The 19,551-nt window shown below is 40.5% G+C and overlaps 1 protein-coding gene across 1 annotated transcript in view; it reads right to left on the bottom strand.

Moving 5' to 3' along the window:
• Positions 1-19,551, bottom strand: part of egfra (epidermal growth factor receptor a (erythroblastic leukemia viral (v-erb-b) oncogene homolog, avian)) — a 53,347-nt gene that overhangs the window by 18,329 nt on the left and 15,467 nt on the right. Inside the window, exons 2-12 of the mRNA XM_004079423.5 lie at positions 7,237-7,388; positions 5,099-5,279; positions 4,872-5,003; positions 4,718-4,786; positions 3,489-3,607; positions 3,011-3,152; positions 2,466-2,582; positions 1,028-1,154; positions 860-933; positions 699-786; positions 401-600 (exon numbers count right to left, since the gene is read on the bottom strand). Coding sequence (XP_004079471.1) covers positions 401-600; positions 699-786; positions 860-933; positions 1,028-1,154; positions 2,466-2,582; positions 3,011-3,152; positions 3,489-3,607; positions 4,718-4,786; positions 4,872-5,003; positions 5,099-5,279; positions 7,237-7,388 — 1,401 coding nt within the window. The remainder of the gene's footprint in view (positions 1-400; positions 601-698; positions 787-859; positions 934-1,027; positions 1,155-2,465; positions 2,583-3,010; positions 3,153-3,488; positions 3,608-4,717; positions 4,787-4,871; positions 5,004-5,098; positions 5,280-7,236; positions 7,389-19,551) is intronic.

Below are 19,551 nucleotides of genomic sequence, written 5' to 3' on the forward strand. Positions count from 1 at the left end.
TGAGTATTTATTTTGTTCAAATTGTTGTGAATCAGGAGTAAAAGACATAAATGACACTTGAAAAAAGATTGTTTTAGTGGCTCAAAAAATACGCTCGGTGGGCCACAAGCTCCCCCCTATGAGCTCCCGACAACGGGAATGGGAAAGGGAGGCGGGATTGCCCCTTGCGAACAGTCCCACCCACAAATCAGAGGTAAATTTCTAATGAGCTACTGCTGCTCTGCAGAAACTATGTCCAAGAAAACGACTAACGATGGCATAATCGTGATTAAAAAGACCACTGGGAACACTTTAAAACTGATCAAAAGTTGATCGGAGTGGGACCCTAAGTTCTGAAGTGAAGCCCAAAGAAGCACAGCCTTGAAACAAATTCAGGCTAAATTCCAGTTATTCCACTCACCACAGGCTGTGGCGCTTGCATTTTCGTCCACATTGGCGCTTTGTGTTTTGGACTTGAAGAGGCCTTTCCAGTGGCTTCTGTTGGTGTAGCAGAGATTGTGGTTCTTGATGATGACCACGTCACCATCGCTGATTTCTTTGAGGGAACGAAGGCCCAGGTAGCTGATGTCAAGCTGAGTAATGGCAACGCTGCGGCTACCCCTTTCCCCCCAAAGAAAGGAAAACAGTCAATCTTTGCTCTCGCCAAACTTTCATTCTATGATTGAGCAGTTTTGGAATTTACTTTACGAGGGACATACTGTTTTGTTCTTCCTCGAATGATCTCCAGATTCTCAAAAGGGCTGAGCGAGCTCATGTTCTTTGGCCACGTCTGAATCCACAGGTATCCTGAAGCAACACACAGTTTGTTTATTGTGTTGTTTTTCTTGTCACGCATGACTCACTCCTTCTTTGATCTTACCCGTAATTTCTTTAACAGTTTTAAACACATCAAGCTTGGCCGGATCCATCTTTGGGGTTTTGGTGAACTTGTCCCTGCAAAGAAAAAAATAAACAACTTGCAAAGATTCTGCCGCAACAAACTGCAGCTGATTTCTGCTGTGATTTTTCAATAATGTTTGTGACTTACCCATAAATAGATGTGTGAATAAAAGCAATGTTCCCATTGATTTTAGTGCAGTTTTTGAAGGAGTCGATGTTTGTGGCATTGATGGACAGAGTGTGGGTCAGGTTTCCTGTTCCAAGTCCATTACACACTGTAAACAATTAAAAGAAAAACGGAATTATCTTCATAATAATAGGTAGAAATGCGGGTCAGTTTAACCCCTTCATGATTGAATTTATTTCCAATTAGAGAAAAACATTATTCTTCAATGTTTTTTTTTCTATTCAAATGCCACAAGGTAATACTGAATTAGATTTGATGGTAGGTTTCTCAGCGGCACACAACATGAAGAGGTTCAATAAAGAAATGGTAAGAACTATTAATTAATTGAAATTAATTAATTGAAATTCAATTAATTGAAATTTTTAATAAAAAGAAGAAGAAAAATGTAAGCTCAACTTTATTTTTTAGAAGTTGGTTACAAAACAAAAAATGGGAATTATAATTATAAAAAATAGAAACACTAAATCCTGTTTAATAAAGAAGTTTTTTTGACCGTAGACAATAAAAATTAAGATTTTTGATTTCTGGCATACATTTCGGCTTTGAAAAAAGGGGGAAAGGTGAAGTTTTGTAATACACAGAAAACATATTTTAAAGTTCTAATTTTTGTTCAGTTTTTTGTTGCGTTTGCCTGAAGGGACACAGAGGTTCATGACACAATAAATTCCTCACATTCTTAACTGATAGCAGGTCAGAGCTGCAGGCCGGCCACTCAGATTCCCAAATGCGTGTCTTCACAGACAGTTTTTACAGCGTTTGCGTTGTTTTGTTCAAAATTTCTATGTGCTTATTTGCAAAAGTGCCTCCATCATTGAAGGAGGAAGAACCATTGATCAAATATTATCCCAGACTGGATGGTCTTGTAAATTGTGATATCAGTCTGACATGGCATTGTTTGAGCTTTAGCCTCATGCACTTGTACAGGGGATGACCTGTATGGGATCTGTAGATTTTGGGTATATCCGTGAAGGGTCCTAGAGAGGAGCAACTGCACTTTAAGGGGTTCACAGGTGTGTTTTGCAGTTCCCTTGAAGCTCAGACGACCACATCAAGGGACATTATGAAAATGGAACGTATCAATTTTTCCGATATGTGGTAAGTGTATTGAGAAGTATTTGTAAGGCTAGTAGGCTAGTAGAAAAAATGTGCATGGACATTTCTGCCTTATTGATTCACCAAGCGGTCTATGACATTAATATTTCCTACGTGCCCTGAACAAATTTGCCAATTCCCCCAGACAGCCCAATGCCAACCCGTAAGGACAGTTGTGACTAAGGCTTTGCTTTGTAGGGATCCAGTTCTATAATACCCACTATTTTCATTTTGTTTTATCCTGTGTATGAGCAGTGATATGCTGCGGCATGTTTGGCTGTTACACAGTAACAGCCTGATCTCCAACCTTTTGGACAGGGTCCGTTGCACTTGGCACACTTCCTGATCCCTCCTTCATCCACTTCATAGGTGTTACCGCTGCACGTCCGTACGCACGCACCATGATCCGTCACAACATAATTATCTGGATCAAAAAAAAAAGCTGGTCACGTCATGATTTGATCACAAATACAGGTGTCATCTCAACTTTTTTCTGTGAACATTACAAAGCATGTGGGCAAAAGTATAAAAAAGTTATTAAAACACAACTTTATGTTCATCAAGTTGCCAAAGTTGCCAGGAGACCATGATGTGGATCAGTCCAGATTGAGTAATACAGGAACAGGTTAGAGTAAGTTAAATATTCTAAAAGCAAGTTGTTGCATTAACACACCTTCAACTCAATCATTTTCTTTTCTTGTTCATAAAGTTTATAATTAAACCGGAGCAAAATGAATGCCTAACCCTCCTAAAGAAACCGCATTTGTTCTGAATAAGACGCCGGGTGCAGAGTCAACCCCAACACTGTCATTGTCAAACAGTTGATGACTTCGGGTAACAAAGAGCTCTTACGTGGGCAGTTCTTTACACAGGTGGCACCAAAACTGTACTTTCCATTTGGGTTTGGAACCAACAGGTGGAGGTTTGGATCGTAGCGCATGAGGCCGGGACAGGAGTCCTTACACACCCCGTCGTCTCGGAAGTCCCGACAGGCCTGCAGCACAAACAGCCGTCATCCAGTGTGCTGGGCCCAAAACAGAGCCCCCCCCCCTTCTCTAATGATAACACCACATTCCTTTGACACAGCCTTGGCTCAATTCTCAGAGCAGACCCTGAAACTCCCAAAAGAGGAGAACTTTCAATCAACGGTTACATTTCTCACAGGAATTAAGACCAAAACAATACCTTTGTTTTGAAATAAAATACCACCAAGTGAGTCTTTGGCGTCACAAGAGTATTTGGATGGAAAGAGTGATGCCGTTATTAGTCTTTCTGCATGTGTTTATTTATTTTTTTTTACTTTTGTTTGAGAGAAATGTCTTTTTCTTACCAGACAGTCGGTGGGTCTGGGTCCCGTGCAGCCCGCTGCACAATGCTCGTTGCAGCAGTCGCTGGGAGAAGGTCCTTTGCATCTTTTGGAGCACTGCTGTGCACAGTTCAGTTTGGTTACTGTAGATGGGAGCAGAACAGATGATTGGAGTTCATTAGAAATTCACTTCAGAGTTGTTGGCGGGACTGTCAGCGCAGAGCAACTAAAGACACATCGAGATTCAATGTTAAGTCAATGTACAGACATGATCTGTGGTCCTGTGGCGTGATTTGGCCGTTGGGCGCGTTGGGACGCAGTACGTTAACCAATTGGAGACTCGGCTTTGGGTGTGTGACGTTTTCAGTGACTCGATCAAAGGGTAGAAAAATGAACCCAATATGGCTGCTTGATGCAAGGATTTTTGTCCTGAACTTCCAACCATTTTCCTAACACACTGGGGCCGCAGGGTCGCCGGAGTCTGTCCCGGTTACTGTTGGGTAAAGGCGGGGTACACCCTGGACCGGTTGCTAGTGATCGAGACCGCTACGATGTCACCCGTGGTCCGGCCGGACCCTGGGCGTCGGTGTTCTCTAGCTCCAGCTCCATTGACTCTTTGACAGGCTGGTGACCTGTCCAGGGTGTACCAACAGTAACTGGGACAGTCTCTGTCAACTCAGCTTAGTACGTGAGGGCAGCACAGGCCGGGGCATCAAGGTGACGAGCAGTGAATTTGATGTGCGTCAAAAGAGAGGCGGAAGACACGAATTTGATGTGCCAATTGTGTCCGGTGTGAATGCAGTATAACGTACTTTTAACGCAGGTACCACCAATGTATAACTTTTATATAGTGCATATATCGCATTATCACGTTCATGTTCTATGTTGATATACGTGGTTTCTAACGTGGTTCGTTCAGGATATATCTGTGAAAATTTGACGTAAAGACCACAACTTCTCTTTTTCCACGTACATTAATGAAGGACCAATTTTCATCCGTGCAATATGCGCAAAATGTACGTAGTGGATGAGAAACACAGCCTTGAACTTCTCAGAAATACAAATTTGAGCTTTTTTTACCTTATCTATGTCCTTCACTATCAGGAAAATGCCACAAGAACATGTCAAAAACACCAAAAACATCATTTTCATAGGAGTGGGTCTTGAAAGAGTAGGTAAGAAATGTGGAAGAATAAACATTGGAAATTAAAAATTTAGTTGGAATGAAATGAAAGGCAGAAATGGCGGCTTACAGGTCTGACAGTATTGAGGACCAGGAGCCCAGCACGACCCGTTGAAGCAGCTTGAGTGGCATTTTTTACCTGAAATCCCAAAACATGAAATATTAGTTTGGAAGCGATAAAACAAATGTTTTCACCATCGTCTGCTGTACTTCGTGACACGTACAGAGAGGGTTATTGCTCGCCATCGGGAGCTCCATCTTTGGCTTCTTGTCTGGATTGACGATATCGAACCACTGTATTGTTTCAACGTTGCACAGCTGGTTGTTGCCAAACTTGATGCCTCCTGCAAGGATTTCTGCAGCACGAAAGCGTGACCTCAGTCAAACCAGCCTAGCTCCACACATGCCTGTTTGCTCTCAGGTAAAAACAGACAGGGTTTTTGCAGCTCACCTGTCAGTTTGGTCAGCAGGAGTTCAGTGGTGCCGGTTCCTTTATCAGAATTAACGAGCACAGAAAGAGCAAACTCTCCCTCATAGAGAGAATGACCCCGGATGATGCGCAGATTCTCCAGGGGAATTCTGGTCGCTGTGTTGAGTGCAATCAGGACGTAACCTCCCACTTCTTCAATTGACTGGAGAAGGAAACCACAAGAATTCCTTTGACTGTGGTTTATTTTTAGTTTTACTAGTCAAACTTAATGTAAAAGAATAAATAGGTAAAGCACAATAGGGTGGGAATGTATGAGTTCAGTTCCTGTCATTCCTTTTCAAGCAAGAAATTATTTTTTTGGACAAAATTCACATTTGATGGATTCAATGTACTGTGCTATAAGTAAAAATATGTTTATTTGTGATAAAGAGTGATTATAATGGCTTTCACATATGTATGTGGATCTTTTTTATCTATATATGGAGATGTATCTTCTTTTAGTTTTTCATTCAAGTCACAATTAATAATTCAAAGTTCGTTATATCTATGTATAGATATACATCTCTTTTGTTTGTTTTCTTTAGTATTTTTTAGTTTTGACTGTTTGAAGTAAACCAATTCCAAATCCATTTAGGGAATCATTGGGTCTGTAATTTCGTGTATTTTTATCAATAAAAAATGAAAATAATGTGAAATATTAAAGTACAAACTCTGACCAAAAGACACACATTGGAAAGCTTTTTTAATGCCAAGTTCAAAAGAATAAAAATAAAATCTGAAAGTATAATTAAACAAAAGCTGGGTCTTTTCTGAAGCTGCAATAGAGCCTGAAAGTATTGTCGTCATGCAATTGATTTAATTACTCATGACGTGTTATGAATAAATCGAATTGATCTGTTTCTAACCCAATAACTGCTGTAAAAAGAATGAGCTATTTTTTTTAACGTGTGACATTGTGGCGTAGCAAAAGATCAAAATACAACAAAAAAAGTGACTGTATGAGGTTTTCTTATTAAAACAGACTTCCAACCTTTACTTTTACATTACAAACAGGTATTTTTTTCAACCTCAAACAATAATAAAAAGAAAAAATCCCACAGTTCACCGTCCAGTCCATTCAGCCGTCTGCAATAATGTATGATAACAAACATCTCATCGGGCTTTATTCCTTACATAATAGATAATAGTTGTGGTGTTTTGGTTTTGTTTTGGAACTACAAAGTCACACATCGATGTAACTGCTGCGTTCAGGGACACCGAGAGCAACGTAGGAGGATTTTTAGCTGAGTTCAAATCGTTCGTGCGCGTAAACTGTTCGACAGTTGTTTTATATTTATGAAAACAGATAAAAAATGAGATGAGCTCAACTAAAAAAACTCCACTGATTTGTTTGTAAAAGAATAATTGTCATTAATACCTTCCAAAAAGAATTCTCTGGCTTCAAATTGCAGGAATATTTTCAGGTAAAGCAGATTGAGATGAACAGACAATATTTACAAGATTTAAACCTGGACAAAAATAAAGTGCAATATTTTGTAAAAGGATTCATAAGATGGTAGATAATTAAATCGCACAAAAGAAATGGTTCAATATTTTTACTGGTGACAGAAAGATTTCTTGTAGAATGTTTCAACTTTGATTTGCTTTTGTATGAATAGGAAGGCATTTTAGAAAGCATGCATGCTCTGTTTACTGTTTTGGAGTTTTATTTTTTAAAGTCTCCCAGATATTAAGCAACAATTAAGAATTAAAAATGTAAATTACAAAAGTAAAGTAAGCAAGTCAGCCTCCATCAGCATGTGAAACTCAACGTTTCCCTTGTTTGCGTCTGGTAAAAATCATTTAGAAAGCAAAGTGAATGTGACACAGATGAGAAGTTAGAAATCCCCTCTTTTTAGGGAAGAATTGCTGCAGCTCTCCTTCTAACCTGCATGCTGACTTGTGTTTGTATGAGTGAGCCTGAATGTAAGTGGAATTTTACAACATCTGTCTGGTAACCATAACTGTGTTGACTATGATTCCAGCGTTAAAATAGAAAAAACTTGATCACTACGCTTAGTCTTTTTCCCTTCCAAAAGAATTTAAATACAATAGACTTCAGGAGGTTAGAAGGCTCTTTTAAACTCATCCAACGGATCCTAAAAAAAAATTTTTTTTACCTTAAGGAAGGACAAATCGTGGTTATTATCCATGTAGGTGATCTCCAGGTTCTCCAGCACCACGGTGCAGTTGCTGTAGGTCTTCACCATGTTCAGGTAGTGGTCATCTTTAGAGCCTAGCAGGTTTAAACGGTTGCTGAGACCTTGGCATACTAAAGAAAAACAGAAACCTTTGATCAGAAATATACATAATGCATTAAATGCATTCTGTTAACAGGTCAGGTCTGGTGTGTCCGATTCTACGTGATGATCGGTAGCTTTTTGCGAACGACAAAAGTCATTTCTAATTTTGAAGAAAAGTTTATTTTAAATGTGTTTTTTTACAGGAAGAATGCTTCAGGGGGGTTTTCTCGTCTGCTGTTAGTCTGCAGACAGCTTTGGCTGGCGGGGGGTGGGTTTATAAGCAACAAAAACAATCCCAGACACCGCATTCCTCTACATGTCTGCTCTTGAGGATGAGCAGTCAAACCATTCAGAGACACGCCCCTCAAAGAACGCAGAGGCAAAATGCAGATCAGGTCCAAAGATGTTCCAGCTCGGGTCCATCACACATGAGGAGGTGGTATTCAACTGCTTTGCCTCCACTGCGCAGTTTGTGTTTGTCAGTGACTTCAGGCACACATGCACAAAAACTGAAGGCAAATAATAAGAGACAAAAGCATCTGTCTCCCGCGCTCCCTCCTCTTCCTCCTCACTGCTTTGTCCTCAAGGAAGCAACCTGACATGAACCTCAGAGTCCAGCAGCTTAATGCCCCAGCAACAGAAGCAGATGAACAACTGCTTTAATCAGAGGAGCCACGTGAGAGGCAATCAGCCTCCTAATTATTACTCCCACTGCAAAACTCAACCGTAATAAACAAACGATTAGGAACCTTTTGCATTTGTGAACACTAATGATTTAAGGCCCCCGGATGGCAAACTGTAAGTAATGTCCTGCCTGTCGTGTCACATTAATTATAAGTTTCCGCACGGCCCACGTCATGTTTGAACGCTTTTCTTCTGTTGACAGATATAAAGGTCGAGTGGAGCAGGTGGCTGAGAGGAGCAACAAACTTCCTTAAATCGATGCTCGCACCGAGTTCTGTAAAAAGAAAGAAAAAAGAAACTGTTTATTGCTCAAGCACGCAGGCTTATGGCCCCCGTAAACACCTAGCTCGTCCACTCGCTGGTTTCATAACCGCGCTGCAGGTGCTGAGTGACCTGATATTCCTAAAGGATTAACTGACTTCCTTCTCTGGCTGCAGCTCGTAAAAACAAAAGTCATTTTTTTAAAAGTCTCCACAAGATTTGAGTTGGAAGTTTCATAAAAGTTTGCACAACTTCTCAAGTACAGATAGGGGGTAAAACAATGTTGACTCACTGCCTGTTCTCTCATAAAATCTGATTCAAACGCACTAAAACGGCCCTTAGAAAGCTAGTCAGACAAAGGGTGGAGCTTACATTGACGTTACTGATACTGTGACAGAGACTGATTGCCGATTGCTCCACTGACTCCAGCTGTAATGTCGTCACTAAATGTTCAGAAGGTAAACTCTTGCAGCAGGGAGTGGCAGGTCTGCTATAATTCTAGTAGTTTGCGAGTGTTGTGTGGGTGTGTGCACTTGCATGTGTGTCAGCAACGCAGCGATCAGCGTGCAGGCAGAACTCGACAAAAGACTCCATAAACCCCGCCATTAGTCATCTCGGCCTGTTGCCGAACATGCCTGCCTATCACTCTTGTGGTGTTTACTTGGGGACTAATACTGAAAGTCCAAGGTGTGTGGCAAAAATGTATTTCTTGAGGCTACAGGATCTGCATAACAGCAGAAAATGCAACTTTTTTGTCTTATTTTTTGTGGCGTTTAATCCAAAAACAGATCATTTACACCTGCAGTCAGAGCTCAATGCCAACTGTTTGTAAAAGATAAACGAAATTTATGTTTTTAACATGTCTTACTGGCCTTTTTATTCCATGATGGAGGACACATATTGAAAAATGTATGCTTGAAAATCTATTTCATGCGCATCATCGTGAATTAAGAGCAGATGAAAAATGCAGCTGGAAAAGGGCCAAGAAACAAACTCCCTGCTGCGCTCTATTCTGATGCAGGTGGACTGCATGAAATTTTAAGGTCATAGACCGCTTGGCAAACCCGTAGACAGAAAATACTAATTTCTATGGCCTTGCTGTGAGCGACAGGTTGTAATGAACTCTTGTACAGGACGCAATGATAAGTAAGGGGGAAGTAGATGAGACGCAGGAGTGTTGTAAGGATTCTTTTCAACTGTTGAATTAGACAATCACAGTGTGGCGATCACCTACATAGCATGCTCTGTGTCAGTGTGCGCACCTTACTAGTGACTAAAGTGTGGCGTGAGGACACCCGTACGTCATTAGTTTGTGCAACTTCCATTGGTCTCACGAATATTTCACGATACCACATACACAACAATGGTACGTTCTATTTTCATTAACCCTGGAGAACCCAGAGTTTTAATTGGCTGCTGTAAATTGCTGCTTTCCCAAATGAACGAAAGAAAAAATACATTTGATTAATTAGCTCTAAAAGCCTTAAAGAAAATAGTTGTTGGGTTCTCCCTTTAAGGGGATATAACTCAATATTAGGTCTTAAACTCATTCTGTCCTCACTATCCTCTCATTACCTCTGGTATCTGTGCAGAAAAAGGTCCAAAAACAAAACTCCCAAAAGTACTTTGGCCTAGTTTCTAGTTATCTTTTTACACTTCATATAAGAGGAAACTAACATCTAATATGAAACGATTTGTTTTGATTCGCTAACTCACTGTAATTTAATCTTAAAAACATCCTTTTTGAATAAATATCTCTAATTTTTAGCAGAATTCTTTATTTGGGATTGGAGGAAACAGATTTGTTTTATTTGTGGAAAAGTAAATGTTTTATTTGACTCATATTATACTTGTAATTTTAAGAAAAATTATCTTAAACTATAAAAATTCTTGTCTTATTTTAGGATGATTATGGTTTGGAACTTAAGATTGTTGGACTGATGCTTAAGATAAGATATATTTTGTGGGGGAAAGTCTTTAAAATATACTAAATATAAAGACATACAACTAATTTTTGAGCAATAAATGCTTGTCTTTAGATATATTATTTCCAATTTTAGGATTCCAATTCATAGCAATCTTACCAAGACAAAATCTACTTGTTTTAGAAGAATTTATTACTAGATTTGGTCACTATAACAAGAGAAAAACATTTATTTTTCTAGATTTTTTAAACCTGCTTTGAGAAGAACATTTTTAAAGGGAGTTCTGAGGAACGATTGATTAATTTTATTACCATCAGCACAAACAACACAAAGTGAATCTTAAGAAAACACCTCTGTGACAAGATCCCTGAGAAGTTCCAAAACAAACAAGAAAAATTCCCGTAAGCCGATGATAAATATCAAGCATGTGAGAGGGCAGTGTTTCCACATATAGCCTGTTCTGAACAAGTCTGGAAAGTAGGTCGTGCACATTTAAACCAAGATTTGAGTTAATGTGCGCCCCTCCTGTATTACCAAAGCGGTGTTGACATCAAACTATGAAAACGTAAACACCAACGTTGAATCCGAGCGACCGCTCTCCGGCAGAAGAAAGGATCATATTCAGGGAGGTAAAAGACCAGCAAAGAATTTATGGTAAACCCCGAAGACAGACGGGTTAAACAGGACCAGAGCAAGAATACTGTGTTGTGTACCAAAATCAGCCAAAATGAAAACAAGTGAAGGTCTGCCATAAACTTATGTTCTTTGGCCACATTTTTATGTTTAGGCAAAAAGTTCCTTGTTGTGGAAACAGTGAAATGTCCAACTGAAAGTAATAATGTCTGAATCAGAAGTTCTCGTAAAGATTCACTCTGATCCTCTTCTGATCTTTTTTTAAAGTCTTTCCAGGGGTCTTGTAATTATAATTAAGCAGTTTTTGGCCAAAACCTAAAGATTTGTGTCATTTACCAAGAATTCTTCTTTCATGCTAGTGAACAGTTTTTGGATACATTTTTTTTGTCTTACAAGACAGAAAAAAGACAGATTTTCCTAAAACAAAAGTCTTTTTTCTTCTCTTGTTTTTGCATCACAGATCTAAGAGCTTTCTGTTTACACTCTCTCCCACTAGCTTACAGCCCCTCATATCCACAACCTAGCATGAGTGGTGCAACAAAAATGACGAGTAATATCCAGCCATACAGTTTTGATCCAGATTCCAGCTCAGATGAGGAAAACAAAGACGTACATGGATCTATTGTCCTACAATAGATGCTCCACATCCGAATGGAGTGGAGCATGCAGCTTATTTCCAAATTGTCACAAATGTGATCTTTTTCAAACGGCATTTTTTCATCTGCTCCTGATTCACAACTATCTGAACAACACAAAAATACTCAAAAATGCAATTTTAAGCTTAATTTTCTTTCTATATGTCCTCTATCATCAGAAGAATGCCACAAGAACATGTTCACAACCCCAAGACACAATTTTCATTGGCAAAGGTCTTTAAAGATTGATCTACGCCTCTGTGTCAACATGTTTTGTGTCTTACCCAACACAAACAGCCAACTTCTTCCTGTCGTTTTCTCTTCCTCTTCATTTTACCTGGAATTCAATTACCTTGTGTCCAGAGTCTGGTGATTACATTATCTTTTATGTGATAAGAGACGCATAACGATTCTAAGTAACAGGACTTGTTTAGATGAACTGAACAGCAGAGAATGTTGTGCCTCTCAGCCCAAGTCAAATCTACGATTAAAACCGGTGTTTGAAGTAGAAAATAATCTGTGCATGCTAAGAGGGCAAACATGAGAAACAAGAGTTCAGCCAAATTTGTTTTAAGTTTGTGCTTCTTCTTCTTCCCTTTAGACCTCATAATCATCATTTTCTGCAAATAAGTTCTTTTTCAAACTGCATTTTTTTTGTCTCCTCCTGATTTCGATGATTTGAATAAAGAAATGCTTTAGCTTAGTTTTCTATCTACAGCAAATGTCCTGCATCATCAGAAAAATGCCACAAAATCATGTTAAAAACACAATTTTTATCAGAGCGGGTCCTTAAGGTTGCATCAGTCTTTCCTAAACCCAAAGAGTCTGCTTCCTTTATTCAATCTGAGCACTCAGCTTCTGTTTCCTGAATGTGCATTTTGTATAATAAATGACTGATGCCAGATCACAACACCGGCAGAACTAGTGGTCTTTGTTTAGGGGCGGTTTTTTTTTAAATAAAAGTAGCTTGGTGACAAGTCTTACAATTCCTGATATCCTTCTCTCTGTTTAGGGGAAGTGCTATCTTCCTTTGCGTGGGAGATGCATCAATCTCCAGGGGAAAACATCTTAGGGGCCCAGAAAATAAAGAGCCAAGAAAGATGGGAGGATGCCCCTGCACCCCCCCCCCCCCCCCCCCCATCCCGAGTGAATGGAACAACACAAAACCCCCTGACACTTCAGGAAGTGGATCGTTGCACAGGGTGAGCTAAAAAAGCAAGATGCAGATGGTAACCAATTGTTGTCTCCGGGGGGAGACGGACACAAGGAGGACTTAAATCAAGCTCTATGAGCTATTTGTGAAGACGGAAAGGAAGTGAAAGGAGAAAAAGGGAGCACAGGGAGAACTGCGTGGGTTCAGCTAACCAAGTTATGGGGTCAAACTGCAGAGGGGGGGGGTAAAACCTCACAGTCTCTCACAGATGACCTTTACTGCCAACAATGAGGCGAGTCACCTGAAGAATCCGGCTGCATCCTGCTTAAAACATGACCAGTCCTCGTTTATGACTGCGACTGGCCTTGTCTAAGTCAGTAAAATAAGGTTTGAGCAAAGTGACCAAATAAAGGCCAGAAACGGCTGGTGTTTACTCTGTGTATCTGATGAGTGCTCTCACCAGTTAGTGAGACACTCCAGATACCTGTAGCTGGGCCCATCCGAATGTTTACTGTGCTACTCAGACAGAAGAAACAGGGGATTTAGCTTCTGCACAAACAGGAAAAATATAGTTTGATCAGCGTTCGCGAGCAGGACACAGCCTCTGCTTTCAAAGGTTTCATGAGCAGAGACTTTTTTGAATTTCAAAGGAGAGAAAAACAGAGGCTGGAACTCTTCCCGGTCAACTCTGGTTTCTTTGTTAATGTAAGAAGCAGAAAAATTAAGGCAAACATCTCAGCCTGTGCAGGACAGCAACAGCGAGAGTCCCAACATTTACTTTAAAGAGAAAAAAACAAACAACATTTTCCCCCCAGGAGTGAAGTGTACTGTAAAAGTCTCAGAATCTCAAACTGTTGGTAAGTGAAATGCAAATTAACCCTTGCAAAATGGAAAAATACCAAATTAATACCAAAACACAATAACTGGTGAAGCCACTCAAACGGGAAAAACTGCATTTAAGTGACAACTGGCAGTCAGGCTTTTAGATCGCTGTGTAAAGGTTTTGGTCCAGTTTGCCCCACAGTGGAGCATTTTTCTGCATGAACTCTCTTTATCTTAGCTACATCCACAGCATCTTAAAGTCCCGCTCTAAACATCTTTTGATCAATTTTAAATGTGTTCCTAGTGGTTTTATGATTGTGATAATGCTGTTAAAGCAGAGCAACCCCCCTTCCCCTTCCCATTGCTGAGAGCTCAGAGCAGGGAGCTTGTGGCCCCTCCCAGCATAGTTTCCACATCACAAATACGATCTTTTTCAAACTGCATTTTTTCGTCTGACTTCTGATTCGCATCGATTTGAATAGAGAAATGCCCAGAAATGCAAATTTGAGCCTCATTGTCTTTATTTCTGTCCTCAATCATCAGAAAAATGGCACAAGAACATGTTAAAACCCCCAAAAACGCAATTTTCATCAGAGTGGGTTCTTTTAAGGGTGGAAAAGTCAGTTGGTCCAGATCGAGTCCCGAACTTGCCTTGTCTTCAGACTGCCGTCAAGTTGGGTTTCTCTGTTCCGGACAATAGCTTGTCAACAAAACCACGTGACTAAAGATCTCTTCACTCATTGGCCATGAAGTACGAGGGTGGGGCAAAGCAACAAGAGGCAGAAATTATGGAAGTATTGTGCTTTGCAATCTTTGTCGGGATAGTTCACTTTTTCAAACGCCATATTTCTCTGACCAAGTCTGTACCAACGTCAGGTACCACACTTTTTACCTTCTACTTTGGTACAGCGGAGTCACGCTGCAATGCGGTTACTTCAGCGACTAAGAAGGCTCGCTAATAAGTGTTGATGAAGCAGTGGGAAAACAGTGTGAAAAACACTGTGTATCACGTTTCAGGTAATTTTAATGAGCCAGCTTTCATCAGACCACCGTCCGTTTTGGTGTATCGAGACAGAAAATTTGTTCTGGATCATTGGGGGCATAAAAACTCTGGTTCACTTTAAACAAACCAAATGAGTCCAGTCTGAATGCACCCTAAGTGGACCCAGATTAGAACCTCCGGGTCACTCCGAAGTTTTCATTTAGTTCATTTTAAGCTGCTGCAAAACACTGGAAACCATGTTGGTTGTGTTAGAAATCAGTTAAATTCAGCTGCGCTTTGATTCTCCAACCAGGAACTTCTGATGGATCCAACAGAACTGTTCCAATAACAAAAGCCTGTCCAACTCTCCCTAACGCTTTGTTGAAAAGTCCATTAGTGCTGGACAAGAAGGCAAAGCTCACATAACTCCCAACCACATTCACATTCCAACACTGCGCCACTTTCCCCCCAAAACAAAAATCCTGCAGAATTCAACCCACTTCCTCTTTCACATCCAGACATTTTATCCATCGGAGGCCGTTTCAGCCAGGACCCCCAACCCCCCCATGCAATAAAACCCTCCCTTTCTTCCCTGCTCTTAAAGCACTACTCCTCTTCAATCCCACAGGAAGCCTGAGAGGAAGAGTGGACAGGGAGTGGGCGGCGAGCACGCTGCTTCTGACTCCACAGTAGAACTACAGCCCCCCCAAACCCTGACTGTGCCTCTCTGTAAACCCTAATTCTAGCAAACATGACTGAGCCTGAAAAAGATGAGCAGAGAGGCAGAAAGCATGAAAACAAGAGGTGACCACACGTCATTCCAGTAAGAAGAAAGCAGCCGGGATCCGGAAAGCCCCTGTTGGTTTTAGCATTCTGACAGCAAAGCCGCCGGCCCGGGCTCAAGAAGAACCCAGAGAGCTCTCACTTCGTCTAAAAAAAAAGACGATCCATGCTCTTCGAGGGAGTCGTTCTGCTCAAACACCTCTTATTTTTAGCCCGGATGCCTACAAGACCGTTTCAGAGAAGACCTAACCAGTGTTTCAAAGCCTGCCAACATCTATTTTTCTGCCTTAGTCATGACAACTCTTTCCCACTGAGGTCTTTACAGAGATCCACTCCACAAAAGGAATGCAAAAGCCTCAGTTAGTAAGCCGTACTCGATCTCACAGACATTACTCACTGTTTCAATCAAAACTTCCCAAACGGACCTTTAAAAAAAACAAGCTTTCTTTCTTTCTTTCTTTCTTTCTCTTTCACCGTGGTAGTGGGGTAGGCTTGCGTAATCCCCCCAAAAAGTTATTTTCTCACACATGAAGTTGCTACAAAAAGCATGACTAATTTAATTTGTACAGGAACGCTTAGGCAAATTTACAGAGTTCTTCCTGCTGACACATAAAAATGAAATGTCTGAAATGCTTCAGGATAACAAGTCCAAGCGCTCCGAGCCCGGAGGCAGCTCAGTGAAAATCCCTCAAGCATCGTCGGAATCCCTAAAAATGAAGTGTGAAAAGCAAAGGACAGGCGGAAATCCATGGGAGTTTTTCCATCCGACACTCTGCATAAAAGCCCCCAGCTCACATTTCAGCCATTGTTAGTGCGTGAGGTGTTACACAAAAACGAGAACACATGGTTGCCACAGAACCAAAACAATGAGCAAAGCTTTCTGAAGATGATTATAACTGAGGAGTTTTGTTGTTTTTAGCCCCCCCCCCCTCCACTACAAACACACAGGGAGGCGTTTTTGCAAAGCCAAAGGCCGCGCTGCTCTCCATCAGTCTTCAAAGTCATGAGACCCGGCAGACAAGGTCCTTTAACGCTATCAGCAATACCGCTTAACACAAGGGCCCTATCACGGTTGCTATATGTACACAAAGGGAAACTTTGTGTGTGTGCCAGAGAACAAACGAGTCCGGTAAGAACCAGACTCCAAAACCTGAAGGTGAAAAGAAAACAATGTCTGAATGTTTGATTCTTGCAAAGATTTCAAACCTGTTTTTTAGACATTTCCGATATTTAACCTGGTTTGAATTAACTTCTCTTTGCCTTACACCTTTCCAAACTTTTAAGGTTCTAGAAATAAGTAAATTGTTATTAAATGAGTCTAAACCCTTTTGCTGCATATGTTGACAACAGAAAACTTGATTAAAGACTCGAAGGACACAAATTTTTACCTTGAACCTCAATAAAAGTTGTCCTGGCATTCATTTTAAGTATTTAAAAAACAAAACATGCTATGTTAAAAAGTTCCTAGCTTTTATGTAGATTTATTAAGATGGACCAACTTGTACTAAGGTTCTAATTTTGTTCATATTTTGTTCTAAAATAAGTCATTTCGGGCATCCGTGGTGCAGCGGAAGGGCGGTCGACCCATGATCGTAAGATTGCAGGTTCGTTTCCCGCCTAGCACGCCCATGTGTCGAAGTGTCCTTGGGCAAGACACTGAACCCCACCTTGCCTCTGGTGGGAGGTTGGCGCCAGTGTTCGGCAGCGGAGCCGCCATCAGTGTGTGAATGTGTGAGTGACTGGATGAATGGGACTGTGACTGTAAAGCGCTTTGGGCCTTGAAAGAGGGTAGAAAGCGCTATATAAGTATTTATCATTTTCACTTATTACACAAGTATTTTTTGTGGCAGTAATCAAAATAATCTACAATTAGGTTCATAAAAAGTCAGAAAATACAAACCACTTGCTTAAAACTAACAAAAATATATTTATTATTGGGCTGTTTAACAACAAAATTTAAACTGATTCTATCTAACAGCGAACTTTTATAGCGTATTTTTCCTTTATTGAATTCTCTTTTGAAACAACATTGTTAAGAAGTTTCCTTCTTAAGATTAGAGCTATTTTTCATTTTTAGGCTCTCTCTTATTTCAGTGTAAAAAGTGGCTTTTTAAACTTTACCAAAACATATATTTAAAGGTTACACATATAAAGTCCAACCACGAGGTTCTGATCATTCAATGTCATTTCTACAAAGACGATGTTTCAATAACTGCAGGAAGTCACAATGACATTCTTTGACCTAAAAACCTCGTTTGTTTTCTTCTAATCTTCTCGGTGATGGAATAGAACTGTAATGCTCGCGAAAAAACATGCAGTTTCATATTAGAAAATATAATCTCAGGCCGCTGTTTAATCAGCTCAGGGGAGGCTGTTGTTGTAGTGGATATACTGCAGGTCCAGATAATTCCGGCTTCCTGGCACAAGCCCAGATATGCACTCCGGGGTATTTGTTCCCTCCTCTTTCTCCAGCCGGCAGCTCAGCGATGAAGCTCAAGGGTTTTGTTAGGAAAACACAAGACAGGGAACATCTAATGATGCTTCAAGTGGCACAGGACTGTAATATGATGCAGAGCACTGGGTACATACTCATAATCAGTGACCGGCACTAATGGTTTAATGGGCTCTTGCAATAACACGGTCAATTCAACCTGCAGGAGAGAAAAGCAGACTTCCTCCCATTTTTTTCACAAGCCTGCAGGCCTCAATTATGAAAACAAACTGTAATGAAGACGTTCCGCTCAAAGTCCCAGCAGGAAATTAATTCTGTGCTGAGTGAAACAATGGTGTTGTTGAAAATTTACCGGGGAACTGGGCAGGTACAGCAGTGGAGTGTGCGGCACGCCTTGCTCAACAGCTGCGGGAATTAAACAAATCACAACTTGAACACACTAAACAATTATGTTCATCTTTATCTGTCTGCAGTGAAATTCAATTCCGAATGATAAAACAGGAACATGCGAGGAGCTGACATCTTTGTTTGTTTCTCCAACCTTTCCTCCAGTGATGTACTTCCCGCAGCCACACGGTCTTTATTTTCACATTTCAGATGAGGGCTTTATTGTGATGAGGAGACTCTTTTATTTACTTGAGAAAATTAGACATCCATGGTCATTACACTTATTACTGTTTACTCTTCCAGCCCTGGTGGACTTCTTTTTTTTCCCTTCATTTTACTGTCAATAACACTCCTTTGCTACTAAGAGCTGCTTTTTTCGTTTGGTATTTGTTGATTGTTTATTTAACAGGCTGAATATAATTTGATTTTTGACAAAAGCTACTTAAACTTTTATTGATTCGCAGGCTTTTTCCTCTACTTCAATCATCACTTGCAAAACATTTGAGCCTCAGTTCCAAGTGTCCTTAGGGGTGGATACAGGCTGAAAACGGACAAACCTGTACGGGGAAAGCAAGTGGCCTGCAGGTAATATCAAGGTTGTAGATCACTCAGTGAGCCCCCAAAGAAAAAGAGTTCGCAACAGTAAGTAAGGGTGAAGCAGGTGAGACACAGGGATGTCGTATGGATTTTTCTTTTTTTTCTCCCGACTCTCTTAAAATTCTCGTATCATGCAAAATCAACCTTTTCAGCTTTAAATGTATTATAATGTTCAAGCGGTATTTTGTTCCATTCATGCATTTCTAAGTATTTCTCAACCTGCTCTCTGAGCACCAGCCCCTCCCAACCCTACTTTACTTATCACTTTACATACCTTTATTGGTGACTTTCCTTTTGTGAATGTCACTTTTGCTGATTTTGGATGTCTGTTTTTTGCTGCCGCAGACAAAAGGAATTTCCCCATTGTGGGATAAACAAAGTCTATCTAATCTAATCTAATCTAATCTAATCTAATCTAATCTAATCTAATCTAATCTAATCTAATCTAATCTAATATTATTTTATCTAATCTAATCTAACCCACAAAAACAAGCAGGTTGTCACATTGTGACATCACAAAGGGAGGAACGGCCCTTTCCACGAAGAGTCTGTGGCTCGGCACGGCCCCAGGCTAACACACACACACACACACAGACACACACTTTCTCTGTGGCGCTAGCGTGATCGGGAAATGCTTTTCTAAAACTCCACAATATTCACATCCATCTTTGCAAAAATCGGATGCGGACACACTGCCGAGGTCTAGGTTGACGTTATAAAAAGGGCGCCACCCACCCGGAAAGAACAGGTCGTCTTACATCTGGGTAGGAAAAGGGGCTACAAAAATAACTCGTATTTATAAAAAAAAAAATCATACTTTAGTGTTCCATAAGTCATCTATGATCAAATATATGATATAGTTGACTCAGAGAGGCTGC

The sequence above is a fragment of the Oryzias latipes genome, chromosome 17 (genome assembly GCF_053564925.1).
Source record: "Oryzias latipes strain Hd-rR chromosome 17, Olatipes_Hd-rR_3.1".
Classification (NCBI taxonomy): domain Eukaryota; kingdom Metazoa; phylum Chordata; class Actinopteri; order Beloniformes; family Adrianichthyidae; genus Oryzias; species Oryzias latipes.